General features: G+C 40.0%; 1 protein-coding gene across 2 annotated transcripts in view; it reads right to left on the bottom strand.

Annotated features, from left to right (window-relative positions):
* Positions 1-7,572: 7,572 nt before the first annotated feature.
* The window catches only part of TFCP2 (transcription factor CP2), a 49,755-nt gene continuing 33,991 nt past the window's right edge, over positions 7,573-23,336 (bottom strand). Inside the window, exons 6-15 of one of the 2 annotated variants that reach the window (XM_080659538.1) lie at positions 20,706-20,858; positions 19,814-19,924; positions 19,179-19,267; positions 17,405-17,453; positions 16,920-17,013; positions 16,044-16,134; positions 12,303-12,433; positions 11,713-11,855; positions 9,471-9,522; positions 7,573-9,030 (exon numbers count right to left, since the gene is read on the bottom strand). In XM_080659538.1, the coding sequence (XP_080515664.1) occupies positions 8,996-9,030; positions 9,471-9,522; positions 11,713-11,855; positions 12,303-12,433; positions 16,044-16,134; positions 16,920-17,013; positions 17,405-17,453; positions 19,179-19,267; positions 19,814-19,924; positions 20,706-20,858 (948 nt within the window). In that variant the 3' untranslated portion in view covers positions 7,573-8,995. Of the gene's footprint in view, positions 9,034-9,470; positions 9,523-11,712; positions 11,856-12,302; positions 12,434-16,043; positions 16,135-16,919; positions 17,014-17,404; positions 17,454-19,178; positions 19,268-19,813; positions 19,925-20,705; positions 20,859-23,336 lie in introns of both variants that reach the window. The other variant, XM_080659537.1, reaches the window with a different exon arrangement.

The following is a 23,336-nucleotide window of genomic DNA, read 5'->3' as shown; positions in this document are numbered from 1 at the left end:
CTCTTATAGGCGCCGGCACGTCCGACCGGGCCCCGGGGCAGGCTGGGAAATGGAGTCTACGTGCAGGCCCCACGCCCACCAGCATGCTGGGAGTTGGAGGCAGCGATCGGCCGAAGCTAAAACTCGCGTGCTAACTGGCTCGCGAGGCGGTGTCTCTGTTGCAGCAGTCCCAAGAAAAGCGAGTTTGGCGCCGCTGCAGCTTTTTGAGGAGGGGAGGCACTCAGCTACAAATTTTCAATGACGAAACAAATTCCCATAACCACACTCCCATGCCTACAAAACAAAAACCCCCATAGGTCGCTCATGGGATATCTTAGTCTTAAGCAGCATGACATGCTGCAGCCTGCCCAGTGTAGAGAGAAGAAAATACAAGCAATATATTGAGTTATCTCAATATGTATTGACTTATTGATTTGTCTTCTTTCAAAGTTATTTTTGCCAAGGACACCCTGCTTTGATTGCCTATCTCATTCAGAATAATACAGGTCTCTTCCTTGACCTATAAGGCCCTACAAGAGATAGGTGTATCCTTGCGCCCCCCACTCCCCAATCCTAATCATCTTGTTACCTTCTCCTTTTCCCCTCCCTTACTCTGCTGTTAATACTGGCCCACTGGCCTCCTTTCAATTCCTTCAACTGGACAATCATGCTCTCATCTCAAGGCCTTTTGCCGGGAACACTCTTTTCACCAGCTAGCCATACTCCCTCACTTAGTATTTGCTCAAATGTCCCCTATCAGAGACCTGTCTAACAATTATTTCTAAAATGGTGTTTCCCTTTAGTCTCTTTCCCCTTGCCTTATATTTCTTCTTAGCATTTAACACCTGACATATGTTTATGTTTTTCAGTCTTCTCTCACTTGACTAAATTCCATGAGAGCAAAGAATTGTTTTGTTTACTATATGGTCAGTACCCAGTACAAAGCCTGGTATTCGACGTTTAGGAGCTCAATATGTATTTATTGGATTGAGAGATGGCAGGATTTAAACTCAGGTTAGGCTGGTTCCAAAGCCAAACTTTGCACTACAACCAAGAACTATGGAGCCAGATCTAGAGGGTAGGGTAGCTTGGAAAAAAATGCCAAGAACTCCATTCCTCTCCCCTAGGTCAGTGGTCGGCAAACTCATTAGTCAACAGAACGGCAAACCGCGGCTCGCGAGCCGCGGTTTGCCGACCACTGCCCTAGGTGACATGAGACTCCAAGAGGCTAGGAAACAACACTGCAAAATGAAACAGCAGCAGATCCCCAAAAAGCAGTCCTTAGGGTACCATATATTGATCAATTCCCTATCTGCCAAAATTTAGGTGTGATATAACATGTGATCCTGGAAACAGACAGGCTGAATATAACCCCCAACTCCTCCACTCACTAGTAGTGTGACCCTTAACAATGTACATAACTTCCCTGTGCCATAGCTTCTTCATCTGCAAAATGGAGATAACAGTATGTATCTTGTAGGGTTTTGTGTAGATTAGTTAATGTTTATAGTATAAAATTTTTACAACACAGTCAGTGCTATGTAAATGTTCATGATTCTATTTCTTCTGGACACAGAAGACAAAAAGGAAGAGAAGGCCCCAGATCACTCTGTGAATCAATGGGCTGAGTAACAAAAAAACAGCCTAAAAGTCATGTGAATAGGCTAAAAAAGGTCTCATATGCCTACACATCCAGAGTAGGAGAAGTCATGGAAATTTATCTGAATACCATCAGCCTCAGTGCCAAAGCTTTGTTATTTAATGACACTAAACTACATGACAGCCAAAGCAAAGTTTGCTTATTCTTTAAGACTAGTGGCCTGGTGCATGAAATTTATGCACGGGGGGGGGGGAGGTAGAGGGGGTGTTCCTCAGCCTGGCCTGCACCCTCTCCAATCTGGGACCCCTCAAAGGATGTCCTACTGCTGGTTTACAGGGATCGGGCCTAAACCGGCAGTCAGACATCCCTCTCACAATCCGGGACTGCTGGCTCCAGCCGCTCACCTGCCTGCCTGCCTGCCTGATTGCCCCTAAACCACTCTGCCTGCCAGCCTGGTTGCCCCCAACTTCCCCCCACCGCCGGCATGCTCGCCCCCAAATGCCCCCCTGCCAGCCTGATCACCCCCAACTGCCCCCCCTGCTGGCCTGCTCACTCCCACCTTCCCTCCCAACTGGCCTGCTCACCCCCAACTGCCCGCCTGCTGGCCTGCTCACTCCAAACTGCCCCCCCACCTCTGTCCTGATTACCCCCAACTGACCCCCACTGACAGCCTGCTCACCCCCAACTGGCCCCCCTGCTGGTCTGCTTACCCCCAACAGCCCCTGCCGTCCCATCCTGGCCTGATCACCCCCTGGCGACCCAAGGTCCCAGCCCCTCCTTTTTTTCTTTTTCTTTCCAGCACCTCCTTGAGCGGAGGCCAGGGCTGGGCTGGAAGCAAGTATCTAGGATTTATTTATCTTCTATAATTGAAATTTTGTAGCCTTGAGCGGAGGCCAGGGCCGGCCAGGGCAGGCAGGAAGCTTGGCTTCCTCCATTGCCTGGGGCAACCCAAGCCTCCTGCTTGCTCCAGCTCTGTGGGTGGTTGCCATCTTGGTTGGGTTAATTTGCATACTCACTCCTGATTGGCTGGTGGGCGTGGCTGGTGGGCATAGTGGAGTGATGGTTAATTTGCATGTTTCTCTTTTATTAGTGTAGATAGCAAAATCCAGGCCTCCATGGCTGAGTGGTTGAGTGTCAACGTATGAGCCAGGAGGTCATGGTCAGGGCACATGCCCAGATTGCTGGCTCAGTCCCCAGGGGGGGATGTGCAGGAGACAGCCAATCAATGATGGATAGAGCGTCGGCCTGCGGACTCAAGGGTCCCAGGTTCGATTCCGGTCAAGGGCATGCACAATCCCAAGTAGGGGGTGTGTAGGAGGCAGCTGATTGATGTTTCTCTCTCATTGATGTTTCTATCTCTCTTTCCCTCTCCCTTCCTCTCTGAAATCAATAAAAATATACATATTTTAAAAAGATAGCAGGCCGTAGCCAGTTTGGCTCAGTGGATAGAGTGTCAGCCTGTGAACTGAAGGGTCCCAGTTCAATTCCGGTCAAGGGCATGTGCCCAGGTTGTGGGTTCGATCCCCAGTGGGGGGCTTGCAGAAGGCAGCCGATCGATGATCCTCTCTCATCATTGATGTTTCTATCTCTCCCTCTTCCTTCCTCTCTGAAATAAATAAAAATATATTTTAAAAAATAAAAATAAAATAAATAAAAATAAAAAGATAGCAGAATCCAATTTGGCAATAAGCTCTAAAACAGTCAAAATATCATCTGAGCCTTGCACGGTGTGGCTCAGTTGGTTGGAGTGTCTGTGAAACAGAGGGTGTTGAGTCTGGTTCTCAAGGCACTGGCCAGGTTTCAGGATTAATCCCTGGTAGGGGTGCATGCGGGAGGCAGCCAGTTGATGTTTCTCTCTATCTCTCTCTCTCTCCTTTCCTCCCTCTCAAAAAAAAAAAAAAAAAATCAGTAAGAACTACAAGACATTTAAAAAAAATCATCTGAACCTCTAAAACATCACAACCATTTTCTTTTTTTAAAAAAAATATATTTTATTGATTTTTTACAGAGAGGAAGGGAGAGGGAGAGAGAGTTAGAAACATCAATGAGAGAGAAACATCAATCAGCTGCCTCCTACACACCCCCTACTTGGGATTGTGCATGCCCTTGACCGGAATCGAACCTGGGACCCTTGAGTCCACAGGCAGACGCTCTATCCACTGAGCCAAACCAGTTAGGGCCATCACAACCATTTTCACAGGGTTACTTATTCAGCATCTCATTTTCTTGATAGAATCACTAGCTAAAATTACCTCAATGGTGCCAGTTGGCTCATAACGGAAATTCTGCCTCCAGCCTAAGCAGGGCCTATGGAGGGCAAATGACCAGGAAGCTCAAGTGCAGTATATTAGAAACTACAAAGAAAAGTGAAAAGAAATGCTAATATTATTAACATGTAAATAACAACCTTGGACATCCAATTCTAAATGTTACTGCTTTGTCCTAGACCAGTGGTCGGCAAACTCATTAGTCAACAGAGCTGCAGTTTGCCAACCACTGTCCTAGACCATGCTGCTATGTATGTATGAACCAGCTCAGAATGCACAAATCAGGGATGGTTTGTTTGTTTGGGGAACAATAAAGTCAAAGCAGAATAGGTAGAAAAGACATACTATCAAGAGCAGCAGCCAACAACAACAACGAAAAAGAACAGCAGCCACCAATGAAAAGCAAAGATCAGATTTTAGGTCCTGGGCAGTGTTTACACAATTGTCTTACACTTACATGTACATTTCGTAGAAGAAAAGGGACCACGTGCTAATCTGATAAGCTTAGGAAAGGCCTTCATGGTGGCTTTGCAAACTCAGAGACCTAAAATAATCACAAAGGATGGTCTGAAATTAAAACTTTTTAACTAAAAGCAGTTTATGGCAGATAGTCATGTCCTCTAGAAACTTCCCTGACAAAAGTCAACCTTTATCTTATGTAAACCTGCCTCTCGTCTTATGCATCTGTGTCTGCGAGAACATTCCTTTGGAATGTCAGGGTGACTCCCTTTTCTTCCAAACCCCTCAGAGCACAACCAATGCACCACGGTGGAGACCATAAATCCTCTCATTGTTATTGTTATTGTTATCATGTTCATTGTTAAGTGTTAACTATCCTGTGTCCACCTAGGTATATTTCTTTTCTTTTTTTAAAAAAATATATTTTATTGATTTTTTACAGAGAGGAAGGGAGAGGGATAGAGAGTTAGAAACATCGATGAGAGAGAGAAACATCGATCAGCTGCCTCCTGCACACCCTCTACTGGGAATATGCTCGCAACCAAGGTACATGCCCTTGACCGGAATTGAACCTGGGACCCTTCAGTCCGCAGGCCAATGCTCTATCCACTGAGCCAAACCGGTTAGGGCTATCACTTTACTTTTCATTCAATCCCAGAGGTTTCCCGGCTTTGCTTCCTCCCAGCTCCCTAATCTATCACCAATGAATTCCATGTAATCCACTTGCATCTTCTGATCGTAATGTATAAAGTAAGATGCAAAACTGCCTTTCTCCCATGAGAAATATATTTTTTAAAAAGTAAAACTGCCATTCTCTGGAGTATTATCTTAATCTGTTGAGGTTTTGCTTTCCAGGCAATTGTTGACAGTTTGGCTCTAATAAACTCACAAAAATTCTTGATAGGATTAAATGTTTCTTTTTCTTTTATATATATATATAAAATAATTAGCCATTTACATGCAATAAACAACTGGCATAAATGAGAAATAGCTAGTTTCATATGCCAAACTTTCCTCACTTGCCAAGCCTCCTCATGCTCCTCCCACTCTCAGTGGTGAGATCATGACCTGCTCCTCACAACATACCCAGTGCCTGAGAGTGCCTGACTTCCAGGAATTAAAAGGTCTGCCCGTCACGTGGACGGCTTTCTCAGGTCTTTCAGACTCTAGTGGTCTTGTATTCATTGTCCTATAAGCTCTTTCCAGACAATATGGCCATTCCCATTTCTCCTCCTTTTAAATGACTTCTTAAAGAAATCATTTATGTGGGCAAACATTCTAATTGGGCCATAATACTGGACAAAGTCTTATTACTTACTAGATACATGTCATGAAGTGACTAGTTCTCAGTTCTTAGAGTCCTGCAAATAGCTCTTCCTTTTTTATTTCCCAATAACCCCCTTTTAATTACCAAGTATTTATACAGCAGATTCTTCTAGATGGAACCTATTACACTTCAAGGGAACAGAAGAGACAATGTTAAGTCAAATAGGATGCTACTCTCCTCTCAGGAGGTCCTAAAATCTAAACATTCTCCTTCTCATATACCCTCACTCTAACAGAAACACTAAACTACTTTAAATATCAACTGTCACATTGTTTAAAAGGTAAAATCCAGCAAATTTGACTTCTAGGAATATATCTTAGAGATACATGCAAAAAAATTCTGACAATGCCCCTTGGCCAGTGTGGCTCAGTGGTAGAGCGTCAGCCCTCAGACCAAAGGGTCGAGGGTTAAACATCAATTTGTTGCCTACTGTATGCACCCCATCTGGGGATCAAACCCACAACCCAGGTATGAGCCCTGACTGGGAATCCAATCACAACCTTTCAGTATTTGGGAGGATGCTCCAAACAACTGAGCCACACCTGCCCAAGCATGGGAATGGCCATTTTTTAAAAAGAATGACGTGGATCTATAAATTCCAATATAGAACTATGTTCAAGATATGTTACATAAATACAAAAAGCAAATTGCAGACTATTAGTTATTACATGAACCCATCTGAGTATTTGTGTGTGGGGGAGGGGGGGGAGGGAGAGAGAGAGAGAGAGAGAGAGAGAGAGAGACAGAGAGAGAGAGACAGAGAGAGAGAGATGGGGGGTACTTTTTTAAAATGATGACCTCTGTGGAATGGAACTAGGAGGTAAATAGTAAGTTATATTGTTCTTTATTATTTGAATTTATCACTATGTACATGACTTTCATAATGAAAAAACTAGTTTTAAATTTTGATTTAATAGAAAGGGTAAACCATGAACAGATGCCATTTTTAAAGAAGGTGAATAATCACAATACCAATTCTTACCAATTATATAGTACTAGAGGCCCGGTGCACGAATTCGTGCACCAGTGGGTTCCCTCGGCCTGGCCTGCAGGATCAGGCTGAAACTGGCTCTCCAACATCCCCCAAGGGGTCCTGGATTGCGAGAGGGCACAGGCCAGGCCGAGGGACCCCACTGGTGCACTATCAGGGCTGGGGAGGGACATGGGAGGTTGGCCAGCTGGGGAGGGACTGCGGGAGGGCTCCAGGGCATGTCCGGCCTATCTTGCTCAGTACCAATCGGCCAGCAGCAAGCTAACGTACCAGAGTGTCTACCCCCTGGTGGTCAGTGCATGTCATAGCGAGCAGTTGAGCGGCCTTAGCATATCATTAGCATATTACGTTTTGATTGCTTGACTGGACGACCAGACACATAGAATATTGGGCTTTTATTATATAGGATTGGCATTGCAAATATTTTCTGGAGCTAAAGAAAACCTAAGAGATTTTTCTGGATAATTTAAGGATCTGTCTGTGATTACAAACTTGTATGAATTCATTCCTATAAATTTGAAGACTACTCTAAAAAAAAACACCCTAACTCCAAGTAAAAATTAGTAAGTGTAAGTTTATAGTAAATATATTAATAGAATTCTATGTATCATTTGCAGTAAACAAGAGTCACAGATTCAGATTTAGAAGGGATCTTAAGTCATCTATTCCAACCCTCCTAGCCTAACATCATTCAGACAGAATAGGAAAAAAACAAAATCAACACAATAGAAGCCTGCTGAGAGAGCTGACTTCCCTGAAGCTGAGAACCAGTCTTAGGAATATAGTATATTAGAAATGTCTCCCTCAAAAGGAGACATCTGGTAATCATTCACTGAAAAAAAGATTTTGGTCTAAGATGCCAAGTTGCCCAGGTCAGTTCTAAATAAGTTAGTTGACTTAATTTTCTAGTTTCAAAGTTTTCAATTTGTTTCCAATCAAAAGAAACAGACTATGTTGCAGGTTGATTTTAATGAACAAAAATCTGTATAAAAACATTTAAACTTTATCAAATGCTTTAAAAACACACAAATCCAAATCCAGTACATAATCTTTGAACATTATCTTTTTTCAACTCAACATATGTGTAAAGGGATTTCTGGATAAAACTTTACATGTGAAAAAAAAAAAAAGGACCCATAGTCTTACACATGTAAACACACAATCATTCCTTAAGAAAGAACAAAAATATATGGGAAGAATGTGAATGGAATCAGAAGGAATTTCTTATAAAGCTTAAATAAAGGAACACCACAGGAGTAAAAGAACTTTCTATACCAAGAGAAAACGCAGAGAGGGCAAAGAAAAAGGAGGGGTTAGTTTATCTCATTAATAAATAGTTTGAGAAAGTCATTCAAGAACAGTAAATTTTGGGAGTTACAGAAAATCCCTAGTTTTCACCACCTCAAATTCTGTGATCTGATAACTGAATGTGCTTACAAAGCACTTATGTTTTTACTTTTTGTAGATTTTGATTTGTTCATCATTAGGTGTGGTTTGTCCCTTTCAGTGGTTAAGTACTCAGTTCTAACTCAGTGCTATGTCCTATTCACCAGAAGAGCCACAGTTAGAAATGATGACAAGCACCGGGTACTGCAAGGGTAGCCGTAGTGAGTGGCAATTTTTAAGAACCAGACGGCCTGGTTTTGGATTTCAGCAGCACACTGCCTGCTCGCTGCCAGTTACTCAGCAAGCTGCTTAGCCACTACAGGTCTCCATTTCCTCATCTTCAATCAGGGATCATTATTACCTACTTCATATAGGGTTATTAGAGGATTTAAACAAGATAATCCATTAGAAGACTTTATCACACTGCCTGGCACAAATAAATGCTCCATGTTAGCTAAAATTAATATTAGTCATAGTATTACAGGGGAACCAAAAGAAAAATTCTCTTTGATGAGGTTTTCAGGGGCTAACTGTGGTAAAAAGCCAGTTTATGTTTGATGCAAAAGAGATTGAGGCTCTAGTCTTATGAATATAGATGTTCACTTTTTTTATATTAGAAAAAAATTACATAGCTCCATATCACAAAATTTAACATCTTCCCATTAAACATCACACAATTATCATCATCATTATGTCCTACATACACCCCAAATGAAATGGAGTTTCTACTGATATTCAATAACAACAGGGTCCAGAAATTTTAACTAAGAAACAGCTGCAGAAATGCATGTTGGGCAGTAATCTGTGTATGCCACAAGAGCTTGGGCCAGCACAGCTGAGATTCTGCCTCCATGGCCTGGACTCCCCGCCCCCCCTCCACAGTCAGGGTCCTGCAGACCTTCAAATCTCCATTTGCAACCCCTTCGAGAGAGGAGTTTCCAAGAGGTGAAGGAAGCAGCAGCCAGTGATGATGGAATGCCCCACACCTACTTCAGTATAATATGATAGCTATCATTGGTTTCTGCTGTAAAAAAAAGAAAAAAAAAGGAAGAGAGAATAATCTTTAAGTCACCTTAAAGACACATTAGGAAGAAAAAAATACAGTTAGGTTCTCTTGAGAAAAACAACAACAACAACAACAACAAAACACAACACAGCAGAGCAAAGAGCAGTGTACATATTATCACAGAATACTTATAATAAATTTGTATTATAAAAACATGCCTCAATTTCCTCATTTGTCCATGAAAGGCGAAAGAGAATGGCAGAGAATCATCAATTATACTTTGTCTATTCTGATAATGACAAGAAGCCAATTCATACAAAGGAACAACCTCTAATGTTATGTCACTTTCTCTGCCTCAAATATGGTGATTGATACCTTCCCTCTCTCCTCAAAAAAGTATGAAAAAAAGCTCTTAAGTTCCTTAGAAAAAGGTATTTGTTTTACTATTTTATTACCTTTCATGGTGTCCAGAATAAAACAGGCTTCTTCCTGAAAATTCTGTATCATCTGAAAAAAAAAAGCAAGAAAATTTGCTGATTTTAAAAAACTTTGGTTTGTTGTATTTATTTTGCTTGTGTGGCTTTTTATAATATTAGATTTGAGTGAAAAATAATCCTTTGCTTTGTTTTGTTTTGTCCCATTTAGTTTTTAAGTTTTAAAAGCGAAGTCGTTTAAAACAGTGATCTTAAAATTGGAGCATTTTCCTGGGTTAACCCCAAGACTTTCCCAGGGGCACACAGACACTGAGAGGCCCATATGCGAGAACTGACCCCTAGTTCTCCAACTTCCATATCTACTCTTTTCTAAAACTGCCTGAAAGCCTCTTCAGTTTTCCTTTCCCACTCTTCCTTCTCAAACTCCCTTTCCCACTTTATAAAATAAAGGCATGAGTTTCACCTTCCTGGAATCCTACCAAAATGCATTGCCCTGGAGTATAAACGCTTCCAGAATGCCCCAGTATTACTGGAACTGTAAACTCTAATGACTTAGTGGGTCACATGGTTACCAATTCTTTCTTTTCACTAGAATTGGAGTGACCTAATCACAAATTATCAAGTGATAGATGATTCAAAATAATTTTTGACAACAATACTATGTAATTTTTGGCATATAACTCAGAAGTTAAAAAAAATAGAGCAATGTTGTCATAACAAAACCCCATCCATTGCTGTTGGTCAATAAACATGAACCAGTTTCTACAACATTTACATCTACAGGAAAAAACAGATGAAACTGATGCTGAACTCTATTTCATTCTGTAGGCAGTATTCATCTAGAGATGAATTAATTGTGGGTGAGACAGGGGGTAGGGAATCAAACAATCCCATCCATCTCATTACTAGATGCATTTATAATAAATTTTTTCTTAATGTTTAATAATTACTCGTCAAAACATGTAATACATTTATATTGTTTTAATCAACTGTATAATTAATAATGTTAATTCTATTCAGAAGAAATAATCTATCAATTTTACTGAAACAAATTTTTTATTGATTTTTTTTTTGAGAGAGGAAGAGAAAGGGAGAGAGAGAGAAAATATCAATGATGAAAGAGAATCATTGATGGGCTGGGGATCCCCTACTAGGGATCAATCCCACAACCCAGGCATGTGCCCTGATAGGGAACTGAACCGTGACCCCCCGGGGTCATGGGTCAATGCTCAACCACTTGAGCCACACTGCCTGGGCCTGAAACAACTTTTTTGTTGAAGCAAATGTTTGTCTCAATTAAATATGATAAAATAATTAATAAAAAATGTTCAAGCATAAAAATGTTATGGTAAGATAAAATTATATGGAGAAGTAAATGTAAATATGAATTCAAGGAAATTATATAAAAATTCTGTTAAAAAGTATATTCATGTATTTCTTTTAAATAGATGATGGTATTAAATCACTTGTATTTAGGTAACATGGAATATAGTTAGAACAGTGAAGGAACCATTTCAGAATTATTTTATTAAAAATGTTTTTTCTAATCTTCACCTGAAGACATGCTTAGAGAGGAAGGGAGTGAGAGAGAGAAACAGTGATTGGTTACATTCCAAACAGGCTGCAACCCAGGTATGTGCCCTGACTGGGAATCAAACTGTCGACCTTTCCGTGTATAGGACACATCATTCAACCAACTGAGCCACTGCAGCCAGGCAACCATTTCATTTTTTAAATGTCATATAATATCCCCAGAAATAGCATCCTTTGCAACTTCATTTAAACTTAAAAGAGCCCTGGTCTGTGTTGCTCATGATTAGAGGGTCAGCCCTCGGACCAAAGGGTCTCGGGTTCAATTCCTAGTCAAGGGCACATACCTTGATTACAGATTCGATCCCAGGCCCCAGACAGGGTGTGTGTAGAAGGCAACCAATCAATGTTTCTCTTTCTCTCTTTTTCTCTCTCTGCCCCTTCTCCCCTCCCTTCCACTCTCTATAAAAGTCAATGGAAAAAATATCCTCAGGTGAGGATTAATAAAAAATAAAAATAAATAAATTTAAGAGTAAAAATTTTAAGTCCCTAAAAATGTGCAAAGAAATACGTATTTTTAAAAAATTATTTTAGGAGGTAATCAAGCAGAAACATCTGGGAACCTCTGGTCTAGAAAACAGAGCACTCTGCCCCAATAGAACTGCTCTTGCTCCTGCTATATGCCCTGACAAATTCACTGTCACCTGGTGATTCAGCTGTACTGAAAATCTACCTCATCACTAATGAGCACATGGATTCCCGTTGGCCCCTGCTTGTAGATCTGGCTGATCTGGCAAGGGGAAATGCTGAAAAGCTGAGCAATTTTTTCTGTCAATTCAACAGCTGTCAGTTCTTCTAGGTAGATGGCATGGTACACTGCAAAAAGGAGAGAGCAATGGCAGTCAGTACAAAGTTTATCTGTTCTTAAACTTTATTTGCTCTTATCTGTGCCCTGACTAGTAATCTGATCATTAGGAATGCCCAATTTCTGAAGGACTCAAAGTCAAATCCTGAGTCTTGACTCAACTACTTGCTTGTGGTTGAGAGTAAGTTACTTAAGATCCCTAAGCCTCTTTTTCCTAACCTAAATGTGGGAGATAACAATAAAATCTACTGCAAAGAGGAGATACTAGTAAAAATTCAAATGTGTAAAAAAGTGCTGAGAATAGTGCCTGGCATATATTAGGAACTCAAGCTATTACCATTACTTCTAGCAAATTGGTTCTAAATCTGCTATTTGATAAATTCCTATCACACATGCTTGTAAGTAATCTCTTTACCTTTTTTTTTCATATCTTTCCTGGCTTGTCCCGAATGACCTACCGAAGAAAGTACCATTTGAGTCTCCATCCTCATGCTTCTGCTGCTGCTGCTGCTGCTGCTGCTGTTGCTGCTGCTCCCTCAACTGCAAGGATTCCTGACAAACATAAATGGTTAGCCTTGGGCGCACCATCCTAGTGAGAGAGAGAAAAAGCTGTTAGTCTTATATTTTTCACAGCAAGCACATTTTAAGGGACAACTTGTGTAGTTATGATAACACTATAGAGCAACAGTTGAAAATTGGCAGCCCATGGGCTAATGCAGCTCATTTGACCTGTTTTATTAGCTTCCGTGTGTGTTTGTGTGTGGGTGCACGCACTTAACTGAATCCTTCCAACAGAAGGCACCATATACACTGAGTGGCCAGATTATTATGACCTCTGAATGCATAATAATCTGGACACTCAGTGTGTAACCTATATAATAAAAGGCTAATATGCAAATTGTCCCCTCAACCAGGAGTTCGACCAGCAGGCAGGCCGGCCAACCGCCCATATCCCCTCCCCCGGCCAGGCTGGCTGGACCCCACCCATGCACGAATTCATGTACCAGGCCTCATATATATATATATATCTCCTATCTAATAAAAGAGTAATATGTAAATTGACCTTCACTCCAACACACAAGATGGCTACCCCCATGTGGTCAAAGATGGCTGCCCCCATGTTGACACAAGATGGCCGCCACAAGATGGCCAACAGGGGAGGGCAGTTGTGGGTGATTAGGCCTGCAAGGGAGGGTTGTTGGGGGTGACCGGGCCAGCAGGGGAGGGCAGTTGGGGGGAACCAGGCCAGCAGGGGAGGGCAGTTAGGGGCGACCAGGCCTGCAGAAAGGACAGTTGGGGGTGACCAGGCCTGCAGGGGAGGGCAGTTGGGGGAACCAGGCCTGCAGGGGAGGGCAGTTGCGGGGGACCTGGCCTGCAGGGGAGGGCAGTTGGGGGCAACCAGGCCTGCAGGGGAGGGCAGATAGAGGCAACCAGGCCAGCAGGGGAGAGCAGTTAGGGGTGACCAGGCCGGCAGGGGAGGGCAGTTAGGGGCAATCGGAACAGCAGGGGAGTAGTTAGGCGTCGATCAGGCTGGCAGGGGAGTGGTTAGGGGGTGATCAGGCTGGCAGGCAGAAGTGGTTAGGGGCAATCAGGCAGGCGAGTGGTTGGGAGCCAGCAGTCCTGGATTGTGAGAGGGCAGTCGGACATCCCTTGGGGGGTCCCAGAATGGAGAGGGTGCAGGCTGAGGTGAGGGACACACCTCCCCCCTCCCCCCCATGCACAAATTTTGTGTACCAGGCCTCTAGTGTGTGTGTGTGTGTGTGTGTGTGTGTGTGTGTGTACACACACACACACACACACACACACACACACACACACACACTGAGAGGCCAGATTATTATGCATTCAGAGATCATAATAATCTGGCCACTCAGTTTAAACCTCTGAATTTTGGCTTTTCAAAAATCAAATCTGGCAATCCAAAGCCCTCATTCCACAAGACAACAAGATAACAATCAGCTGTTCTCTCGTATGGGGCATGCATTCTTCAGTATACCCCAGGCCTGACACTCATTTACATGTGGCCTCTGTAGTCACCCGAGTTAGTGACCTTTGATGTACAGGTTAGAAATACAGATGTTCTTCAGCATACGGTGGGGTTATGTCCCAATAAACCCATCATAAACTGAAAATGTCATAACTCAAAAGTACATTTAATATACCTAATCTACCAAAGATCATAGCTTAGCCTAGCCTACCTTAAACATGATCAGAAGACTTACATGAGCCTATAGTAGCGCAAAATTATCTTACTGCCATTGCTCAGCATTGCAGTATTACTACGAATTCGTGCACAGGTGGAGTCCCTTGACCTGGCCAGATCGGGCTGATTGGGGCCCACTGGGGATAGGGACCAAGGGAGATTGGCCAGCCACAGGAGGTTGGCTGTGGGAGCACACTGACCACCAGGGGGCAGCTCCTGTGGTGAGTGTCTGCCCCCTGGTGGTCAGTGCATCATCACAGCAACCGGTCAATCAGTCATTTGGTCAACTGGTCATAACAGTTGCTTAGGCTTTTATATATTTATATATATAGATAGATACCACTTATCATTTGTGCAGGGAAAAGACCAAATCACAATTCGAAGTACAGTTTCTACTGACTGCATATCACCTCCACACCATCATAAAGTGGAACAATCATAAGTCGAGCCATCGTAAGTCAGGAATCATCTATATTCAAAATGTATGAGCCAGCCCTGGCCAGTGTTGCTCAGTGGTTAGAGTGTCGGCCTATGCACTGAAGGGTCTCATGTTCGATTCCCAGTCAAGGGCACATACCTGGGTTGCAGATGCATGTGCAGGAGGCAACCAGTCAATGTGTCTCTCTCATATTGATGTTTTCCTCTCACTCTCTCTCCTCCCTCTCTTCCACTCTCTCTGAAAAGCAATGGGAAAAAATATCCTCAGGTGAGGATTAAAAAAAAACTTTTTTTAAACACACAAAAACCTAAGTAGCCTAAGCCTTCTTTCTGTTCTTACTTCTTTGGAGAGAGTGGAAGGGAGGGGGAGAGACAGAGAGCAAGAGAAACATGAATGTGAGAGAGACACATCAATTGGTTGCCTCCACATGTGGGCAACTGAGGTAGGTGCCAAAACCAGTTAGTGCTGTTCTTACCTCTTTGATAACCCTATTCAATTACTTCTTGATCTCATTACCTTATTGCTCCCTATTTCTTTTTTTAAAATTTAATTTAATTTTTTCCATCACTGCTTCCTGTTTTTTAGTGCTCTTTAGATAATACATGTAAAAATGAAATATCCATTCTTTTTCTCCAACTCATTTACTCCTGAATTTCATCTCTTTTCTTAAAATTTTTCAAGATTATAGCCAACCTGATAACTCTTGTGATGTACAAACACAAATACTACACAATCTGTTTCATTATTTAGTCACTGATTTGGTTTTATGGCATTGACCTGTATGTTTTTTCCATTAATATTACTAGTACCTATTGGAAATTGGAAATCACAAACTGGGTCTATAAGTCACTCTCTGTATTATAAATAATATTTGTAAGAAGACCACTTAAGCAATTCTTGTACAAACTTAAGAATAATCTCTTTTCTAGCTAAAACTGAATTCAGAGCTTTAACATCTGTTGTTCCCTCTGCCTAGAAGGCTCTTTCCTCATAGTTTCGTTTTCTCATAACAGTTTAAATAATCCCTCCTTCCATCCAAGTACTAACCAGACCTGGCCTTGCTTAGCTTCCAAAATCAGGGTGGTGTGGCCATAGATGATAAATAATCCCTCCTCAGAAAGATCCTTTCTAACCAAATGCTGGATACTCTATAGGTCACAACCTTGTTTTTATTTGTTTTACTTCAAAGTACTATCACTAACCAAAATACTGTTTATATCTTTATCTCTCTTTCCATTAGAAAGTAGTCTCCATGTTTATTTTGCTCACTAATATATTCCCAGAGCCCAATGGCTCATAATAGGGACAATGAATATTTACTGAATGAAAAAAACTAACTGAAAATAAAAAAATGGGATATCATGAGGAATTCCTTGAATCAAATGTAAGAAAGGATATTTTTCATCTTTGTTTATTTGGTACATAGTTAGCATTCAAATAGAATGTTTTGAGAAGATGGATTTAACTGTGCAACAAAAATTGTGAAGAATCCCTGAATCCAAATCCATTTGAAATCCAACCTCACTGATATTTTAACACTAAACACTAATCACATACCGGCCTTTTAACGCATTAAAAAGTCTGATTCCATCTGCAGGGCCACAGATTTGGATCACATCATCTCTAGTTAGTTTCAATAAATCTGCCCCTGAAATAAATATAAGAAAATGGGTGATAGAGGCAAAGATTTTCTTTGTTAATGACTATTAAAATGGGCTCAGTTACAAGGATACCTCATTACTACTATGTTATAATCCATAATCTTTTGCATGGTATGTAAGGTCCTCCATGACCTGGCCTGTTCCGTCTTCCACCTCAATTCCCACCCAATTACTTCTCCACTTAACCCTATGTTTTCATCATAATGATGACGTCTAATGAGAAGTTGCTCCTCCTGCCTGAATTAACCTTCCACTGTCTGACCAACAGATTCCTCCTCATTCTTCATGCATCACACATGTTCCCTAACCCCAGAACCTCCTCTAAATGCCTAACAAGTAATCACATCTACTTGTTTACCCTTTTTTTTTGGGGGGGGGGTGGTATTTTGATTTGATTTTTTTTATACTAGATAATGAATGATCAGGAAATATGTATGTCTTATCCATCTGTGTATTCCTACCATACCTGGTAACCGAAGGTATTAAATAAAAGTGGAATGTGCAAATAAAATACAATATAGTGATATCAAGAGGAAATTTCAGACTACCTCGAAATGTTCCTTGATAAAATACTATGTGAAGTGTTGTAAAGAATAAATATTTTAAAATTAAAGTGAGTTTAAACTAAGAGATCTTTCTTTTTAAGTATTTCACAGCACACACACACACACACACACACACACACACACACCCCCTCACATGGATACCAGAAGGCCCTAGAATATAAAAAAATATCCCATGCTGGAGAAAACAAAGGACAAGCAAATTTAACCTGAGAAGTTTGTAAAAAGCCTTGTGAATGTAGAAAACCGGTTTCGATGCAACCATTGCTGAGCTTCCTGAGGTGTGGTTGTTGGCAAGAGGTTCTGAAAGAGAGAAAGCATTTTTTTTTTTAGTAACTAAATAGGGTGAATTTTAAAAAGGTAACACATAGCCAAACACACCCACACTCAAATAGGCCTAGTTTGCTTGGAAGTTGTTTGTACATCAGTCTTCTTTCTCTAACCATACAAGATACCCTTGGAATTCCATCCTTATCTTCCCCACTAGATTGTAAATTCCTTAAATACAAGGGTCCTCATTACTTGTTTTATATCTCCAGTCCCTAGCATAGTATCTGTTCATAGTCAAAATTCAATAAATGTTTGTTTAATGAATGAATGAATGCTCCTGATAAGTTGGACACTTCCACTGAACTGCACAGTCATCAAAGTATTATCAGACATTCAAATAACTGACATTTAACTTTAGACTTACATCTGTGACTGGAGGGGGCGGCTCTGGCTGGTGGTTTGGTGAACCATTTCTAAAGAAACATTTATAATGAAAGGATGAGTCCATGACACATACTAAGGTTCATCATCATTCTTTACTCTCATAATAAGTCCTAAACTAGAAATTTAAAGAAATCTGTGCTTTCTCATAAAACACTCTTATTCGTGGATCCAATACTTCTATTATCTACTAATTAATTGTAAAGATTTTTGGGGGAGGGTTGAAGGGGGAGAAGCTATGACATTTGCAACATTTTATTATTATTGGAGAAATTGGGAAAAAGATCAAGATTCCAGTAAGATGGGACTAATTAGATAAATTAGGGCATAAACAGTATTTAATATAAGTTTATTAGAATATAAACTGTCAGAATATAAAAGTAATCAATATATTACTGCATCAAATATAAAAATGTACAAACATACAAAAAATATTAGAATAAAATTTATGAAATGCAATGGGATCCCACATTTTTTATAATAAAAACAATAATTATTTTTAAAACAGCTTCAAAAATTAGTGCTATCTAATTTGTAATCCAAGGGCTATTTCTACACCGTAGGTTTCTCCCTGTACTTCCTTTTTTTTACAGACTGTCCCTCTTCCCTAATGTTAACTTTTTTATGAGTGGAAATTTGAGCCTAATAATGAAGTACATGACAAAAAAGGGGGGGGGGAGACTCTTAAATCCTATATAATAATTAAAATTGCTTATAAGTAGGCTGAATAATCCATGTGAATAATAAGAGGTTTTTCATTCCTAAAAGGTATTTTTTTTCTTTTTCTTTTGGCCTTAACTGCAAAATTCAAATTCAGTCTTCAAATTTAGTAACTTATCTCAAGGCCCTAGTTAACTATTCTTTCTACAATTTCTACCTATTTTTATTCTTAATTGATACATGTTGAATATTTAAGCCACCTTAATTAAATATTTCAGAAATAGGTTGAACACAGAGCCTAAATAAATTAAAAACAAACATTACAACCAAGCAATATATTCACACATTTCATAGCTTATTTGAAATTTCAATACGGCCCATGTGGAATATGTGCTAATAGGGTGATAAGACACTCTTTAGCTATCATGTTCAACCTTCTTCCCCTGATTAGCAACGATTCATGATAATTAGGTGTTAGGATCATTCTTAATAAGTAACAAAACAGATATTAATGTTTGTACAACTGTGTTTCAGTTCCGATGACCAATCTTTGGTGAGAGTATGATCAGGAAGTGAAATAATCAGAAAAAGCTGTTCTAGGGAGAAGTGAAAAGCCATTAGAAAAGCCATTAGTGAAAAGCCATTAGAAAATCACTTTTACGGTGAGTTTTTAGTGAGTCAGGGACTGAATTAGTGAGTCCCTGACTCACTAAAAACTCACCGTAAAAGTGATTTTCTAATGGGAGGAAAAAAGAAGAGAAAGGGGTATACAAATCTCTTTCAGTCTCTTACCAGCAACACTCTGGCAGATGATCAAAACTGTCTGACGCAATTTGAGCTTGCCATAGCAACAAAGTCTAACCTATTCCAGTGCACTCTCCTCTATGAGACAAGGCCTTACATAGACACAGACAGTGTTAAAAAACAAAATACCTTCCGTGTCTTTGAAGGTAATCCAAACCTCAGTTACTATGTAAGTCCATCAAAGCCTGACCAAATAGAAGTACTGATTGATTTAGAAAGATCTTGTCTATAGAAAGATAATAAAAAATACATATTTAGGACAAACACAAGTCAATTTCATTTCCCAGACTTACCCTTCCCCAAGGGAAAAACTGCTATGCGAACTGTTGAAGCCAGGGGATGGGGAGTTATTGACATATGTGATTTCGGGCCATGGAGAACACTAAAACAAAGGAAAACTTAGATACTAAAAAGTATAATTGACCCTAGTGTTCCACCAAAACATGTTTACTTAAATGGCACATAACATGTTTACTTAAATGGCACATCTTGATTAGTAAATTTTAATTCTTCAGAGCCCCCCATAATTAAGGGGTCAAAAAATTTTGAACAGGTGGAAAACAATTTTTAAAAACTGAGATATAACTGATATATAACGTTATATTAGTTTTAGGTAAATCACAAGATAATGATTTGATATATGTAATTGACTGGATTTTTCCTTAAGTAAAAAGTATTGCCCTAGCGGACTTGGCTCAGTGGATAGAGCGTCAGCCTGCAGACTGAAGGGTCCCAGGTTTGATTCTGGCCAAGGGCACATGCTCAATCCCCAGTGGGGGGTGTGCAGGAGGCAGCCGATCAATGATTCTCTCTCATCACTGATGTTTCTATCTCTCCTTCTCTCTTCCTCTCTGAAATCAATAAAGAAATATTTTTTAAAAAGAGTAAAAAGTATTGATTAAAATTGTCACCAAAAGAAATCCTTTACCTCTGTAAGTATAGTGGTCTCATAGGAAGGTTGGTATTTCTCCTTTTCATGAGGTGTTCGTTTCTCCATTTTCTCTCTATCTGTTTTCTGCTTTCTGTCTGCACCTTTGGGCTGAAATGAGAAATACTTTGTTTTAAACTCACCCTCAACACAACAGTATTATTTCTAAAAATGTAAACAGTCACAAGTGAAACAAAGATATATTCTAATGACATAAAGACAAAATGCATCATTGCATATAAGTCTGAAAATAGGAAATTTAAATGTTTGAGGAAGTTAAAAAAGAATAGGAGATCTATAACTATGGACATGGAAAGATCTCTAAAGCACACAGTTAACTGAAAAAAGCAAGCCTCAAACAGTTCATACCGTATAATCCCATTTATGTTTGAAAGAAAAGAAAGTATGTGTATACCTATGAACATGTGTACATAAAAGCACAGAAGGGACGAGAAGGATACATACACACCAAATTCTAACAGTGGTTACCTGTGGGGAGAGGTTGGAGAGAGTCAGGGTAAGAGTGATAAAGGGGAACGTCAGTGTTGTGCTCGGAATAGCTCTGTATTAAAGAATCTTTTTAAATGAGAACATATTTATCCACGTGATAAAGACCAAAATAAGGAAAGAAGATCAAGTAAAAATGTAAGCAAAACTGTCAACTTTTCATAATTTTTGTGAGTTTTTAAAAGAGCTTATCACTTTAACAGGCTTTAAGAGCATTCAATGAAAATCCATCAGTTTTCATAGTTTTGTTTTTGAAAAAAAACAAAACAAAAAAAAAAACCACACAGACAACAACAACAACCTGGCTTTTTGACTTGGTGACTAAATGTTACAACTGAAAGACCAGGCAAGTAGTTCCAAGGGCCACCACAATGCCCAGGAATACCTTGAAGACTTTGATCTGGCAGCTGGCTGAGTGCAAGTGCTCAGTATAGTCCCCGTTCTCATTCTCCTTGAAGGTATCGATTTGTACTCGGAATGGCACTCCCTTTTCTCCGCCATGTTTCCTCATGGTGAATTCTGTGCTAATACAGTGCACCTGAAGAGAAGACAATGCCCAGGTTTCAGTACTGCTAGCCAGACAAACCAGTCAACAACATTTTTGAGCAACTACTAATAGCAAAACTTTTCAAAAGCATTGTGAACAACTACAAAAACAACTTTTACTCTTTTTATCTTGAAGAATTTATACCAGCTGTGCCGGTTAATAATGCGGATTTTTTTCAATAGATGGAATTACTCATATGTTGATATATATGCAATTTGATGTGTATGCTATTTTGCTGTACTGACAGCAAGCTTCAAAACTTCATATGTCAAAATTTCTGAAGCTGTTAAATCATAGATATTTTAACGCTTAAAATGTCGAATTTCGTGCCAAAAGAGAGCATTTGCGGGAAGTTTTAATTCACTACTTTATTTTGAAGAAAAACTTATTGTAATACTTCGGGAAGCTTATGGTGAACATGATCCATCTCAAGATACTTGTGAATGCTGGTTAAAACACTTTAAAGGTGATGATTTCGATGTGAAAGACAAAGAATGTCCAGGTCAACCGAAAAAGTTTGAAGACCAACAATTAGAAGCATTATTGGAAGAAGATGTCAAACTCAAAAACAACTTGCAGAAAGATTAAATGTTGCTCAGCAAACAATTTCCGATAGTTTACAAGCAATGGGAAAGATTTTAAAGGAAGGAAAATGGGTACCACATCAACTGAACGAAAGACAAGTGGAAAACTGAAAAGTCATCAGTAAAATGTTGCTTCAATAGCACAAAAGTAAGTCTTTTTTGCATTGAATTGTGACTGGCGATGAAAAGTAGATTTATTTTGAGAACCCCAAATATACAAAATCATGGGTTGATCCAGGGCAACCATCAACATCGACTGCAAGGCCAAATCACTTCAGAAAGAAGACAATGCTCTGCATTTGGTGGGATCAGGAAGGGGTGGTGTATTATGAGCTTCTAAAACTAGATAAAACTGTTAATACTGATCGCTACTGACAACAAATAATCAATATGAACCACGCTTTGATCATAAAATGACTAGAATGGGCGGGCCAGAAGTCACGGGAAAGTAATTTTTCTTCATGAAAACACACCATCACACACTTCAAAACCAGTTAAAGACACGTTAAAAGATCTTGCCTGGGAAGTATTAACCCACCCGCTATATTCACCAGACCTTGCTCCTTCAGATTACCACTTGTTCCCATCGATGGCACACCCACTTTCTAAGTGGCATTTCAAAACGTACGATGACGTGGAAAATTTGGTCTCTGAATGATGGTTTGCCTCAAAACAAGAAAAGTTCTATTGGGACGGTATCCACAAATTACCTGAAAGATGGGGAAAATGTGTAGCTAGCGATAGACATTACTTTGAATAAAGCACTTTTGATGTTTCTCTTGAAATTATCGTGTTTTCTTTGATTACAAAATCCGCATTATTAACGGGTACACCTGGTATTTTAATGATGGAAATAAGGAAAGCTTAAATGATTTACAAATGCAAACAAAATAGATCTAATGTTGCTCTAGCCCAGTGGTCGGCAAACTGTGGCTCACGAGGGCCGCGGTTTGCCGCTCTGTTGACTAATGAGTTTGCCGACCACTGCCCTAGCCAGTTTGGCTCAGTGGATAGAGTGTCAGCCTGCTGACCAAAGGGCCCCGGGTTCAATTCCAGTCAAGGGCACATACCTTGGTTTCAGGCTCCTCCCTGGTCGGGCCCTGGTCAGGGACCCTGCAGGAGGCAACCAATCGATGTGTTTCTCTCACATCAATGTTTCTTTCTGTCTTCCCTCTCTCTCACACTCTCCCTAAAAATCAATGGAAAAATATCCTTGGGTGAGGATTAACAACAACAACAGATCTAATGCTAACAAAAGCTACTATGAGGAATCAAATTAATTACCTGCTTCAGAGAATATAGAGTTAACATAAAAGAGAAATGATTTCTGTTAGTAAAAGTTTCCCGGACTTTTAGATAGATTTTAGCAAGTGGAGGCACCATCTACTAGTATGCTGGGAAAATAGTATATATGAAAGCTGGCAATAGGAGGAAAACGGTTTGCCTGGCTTCTGCATAAAGTCTAAGACCTTGGTGAATCTGAACAGTGGAACTCTGACTGACCAAATACTAGCCTGGGTAAGTTATTAACTTCTCTAAGTGTCAAGGACTAGTCCTATTCCACAGGATTATTGTTGAAAACCTTAGATAAAATTATGTATACAAAGTGTTAACCTGGGAACCACTTAAACTATTAGCTATCATGATGACAAATAAGAATTTTCAAGGAATCTACCCAAAGGTGATAATCATATATGCAAATCAAATTTTACGTATAAACATGTTCAAAATAACCTTATGGATAATAGTGAAAAATCAGGACAATCTGAATGCTAAATAATCATTAGATAAGTTATGGTACATCCAGAATAAAATACAGGGTGGGACAAAAGTAGGCTTATAGTTGTTGAGTATGCAAAACACAAAGTGTATTCTTATATTATTT

The sequence above is a fragment of the Plecotus auritus genome (assembly GCF_963455305.1).
Source record: "Plecotus auritus genome assembly, chromosome: 3".
In the NCBI taxonomy this organism is placed as follows: Eukaryota; Metazoa; Chordata; class Mammalia; order Chiroptera; family Vespertilionidae; genus Plecotus; species Plecotus auritus.
This window is presented reverse-complemented; position numbering and strand designations above follow the sequence as displayed.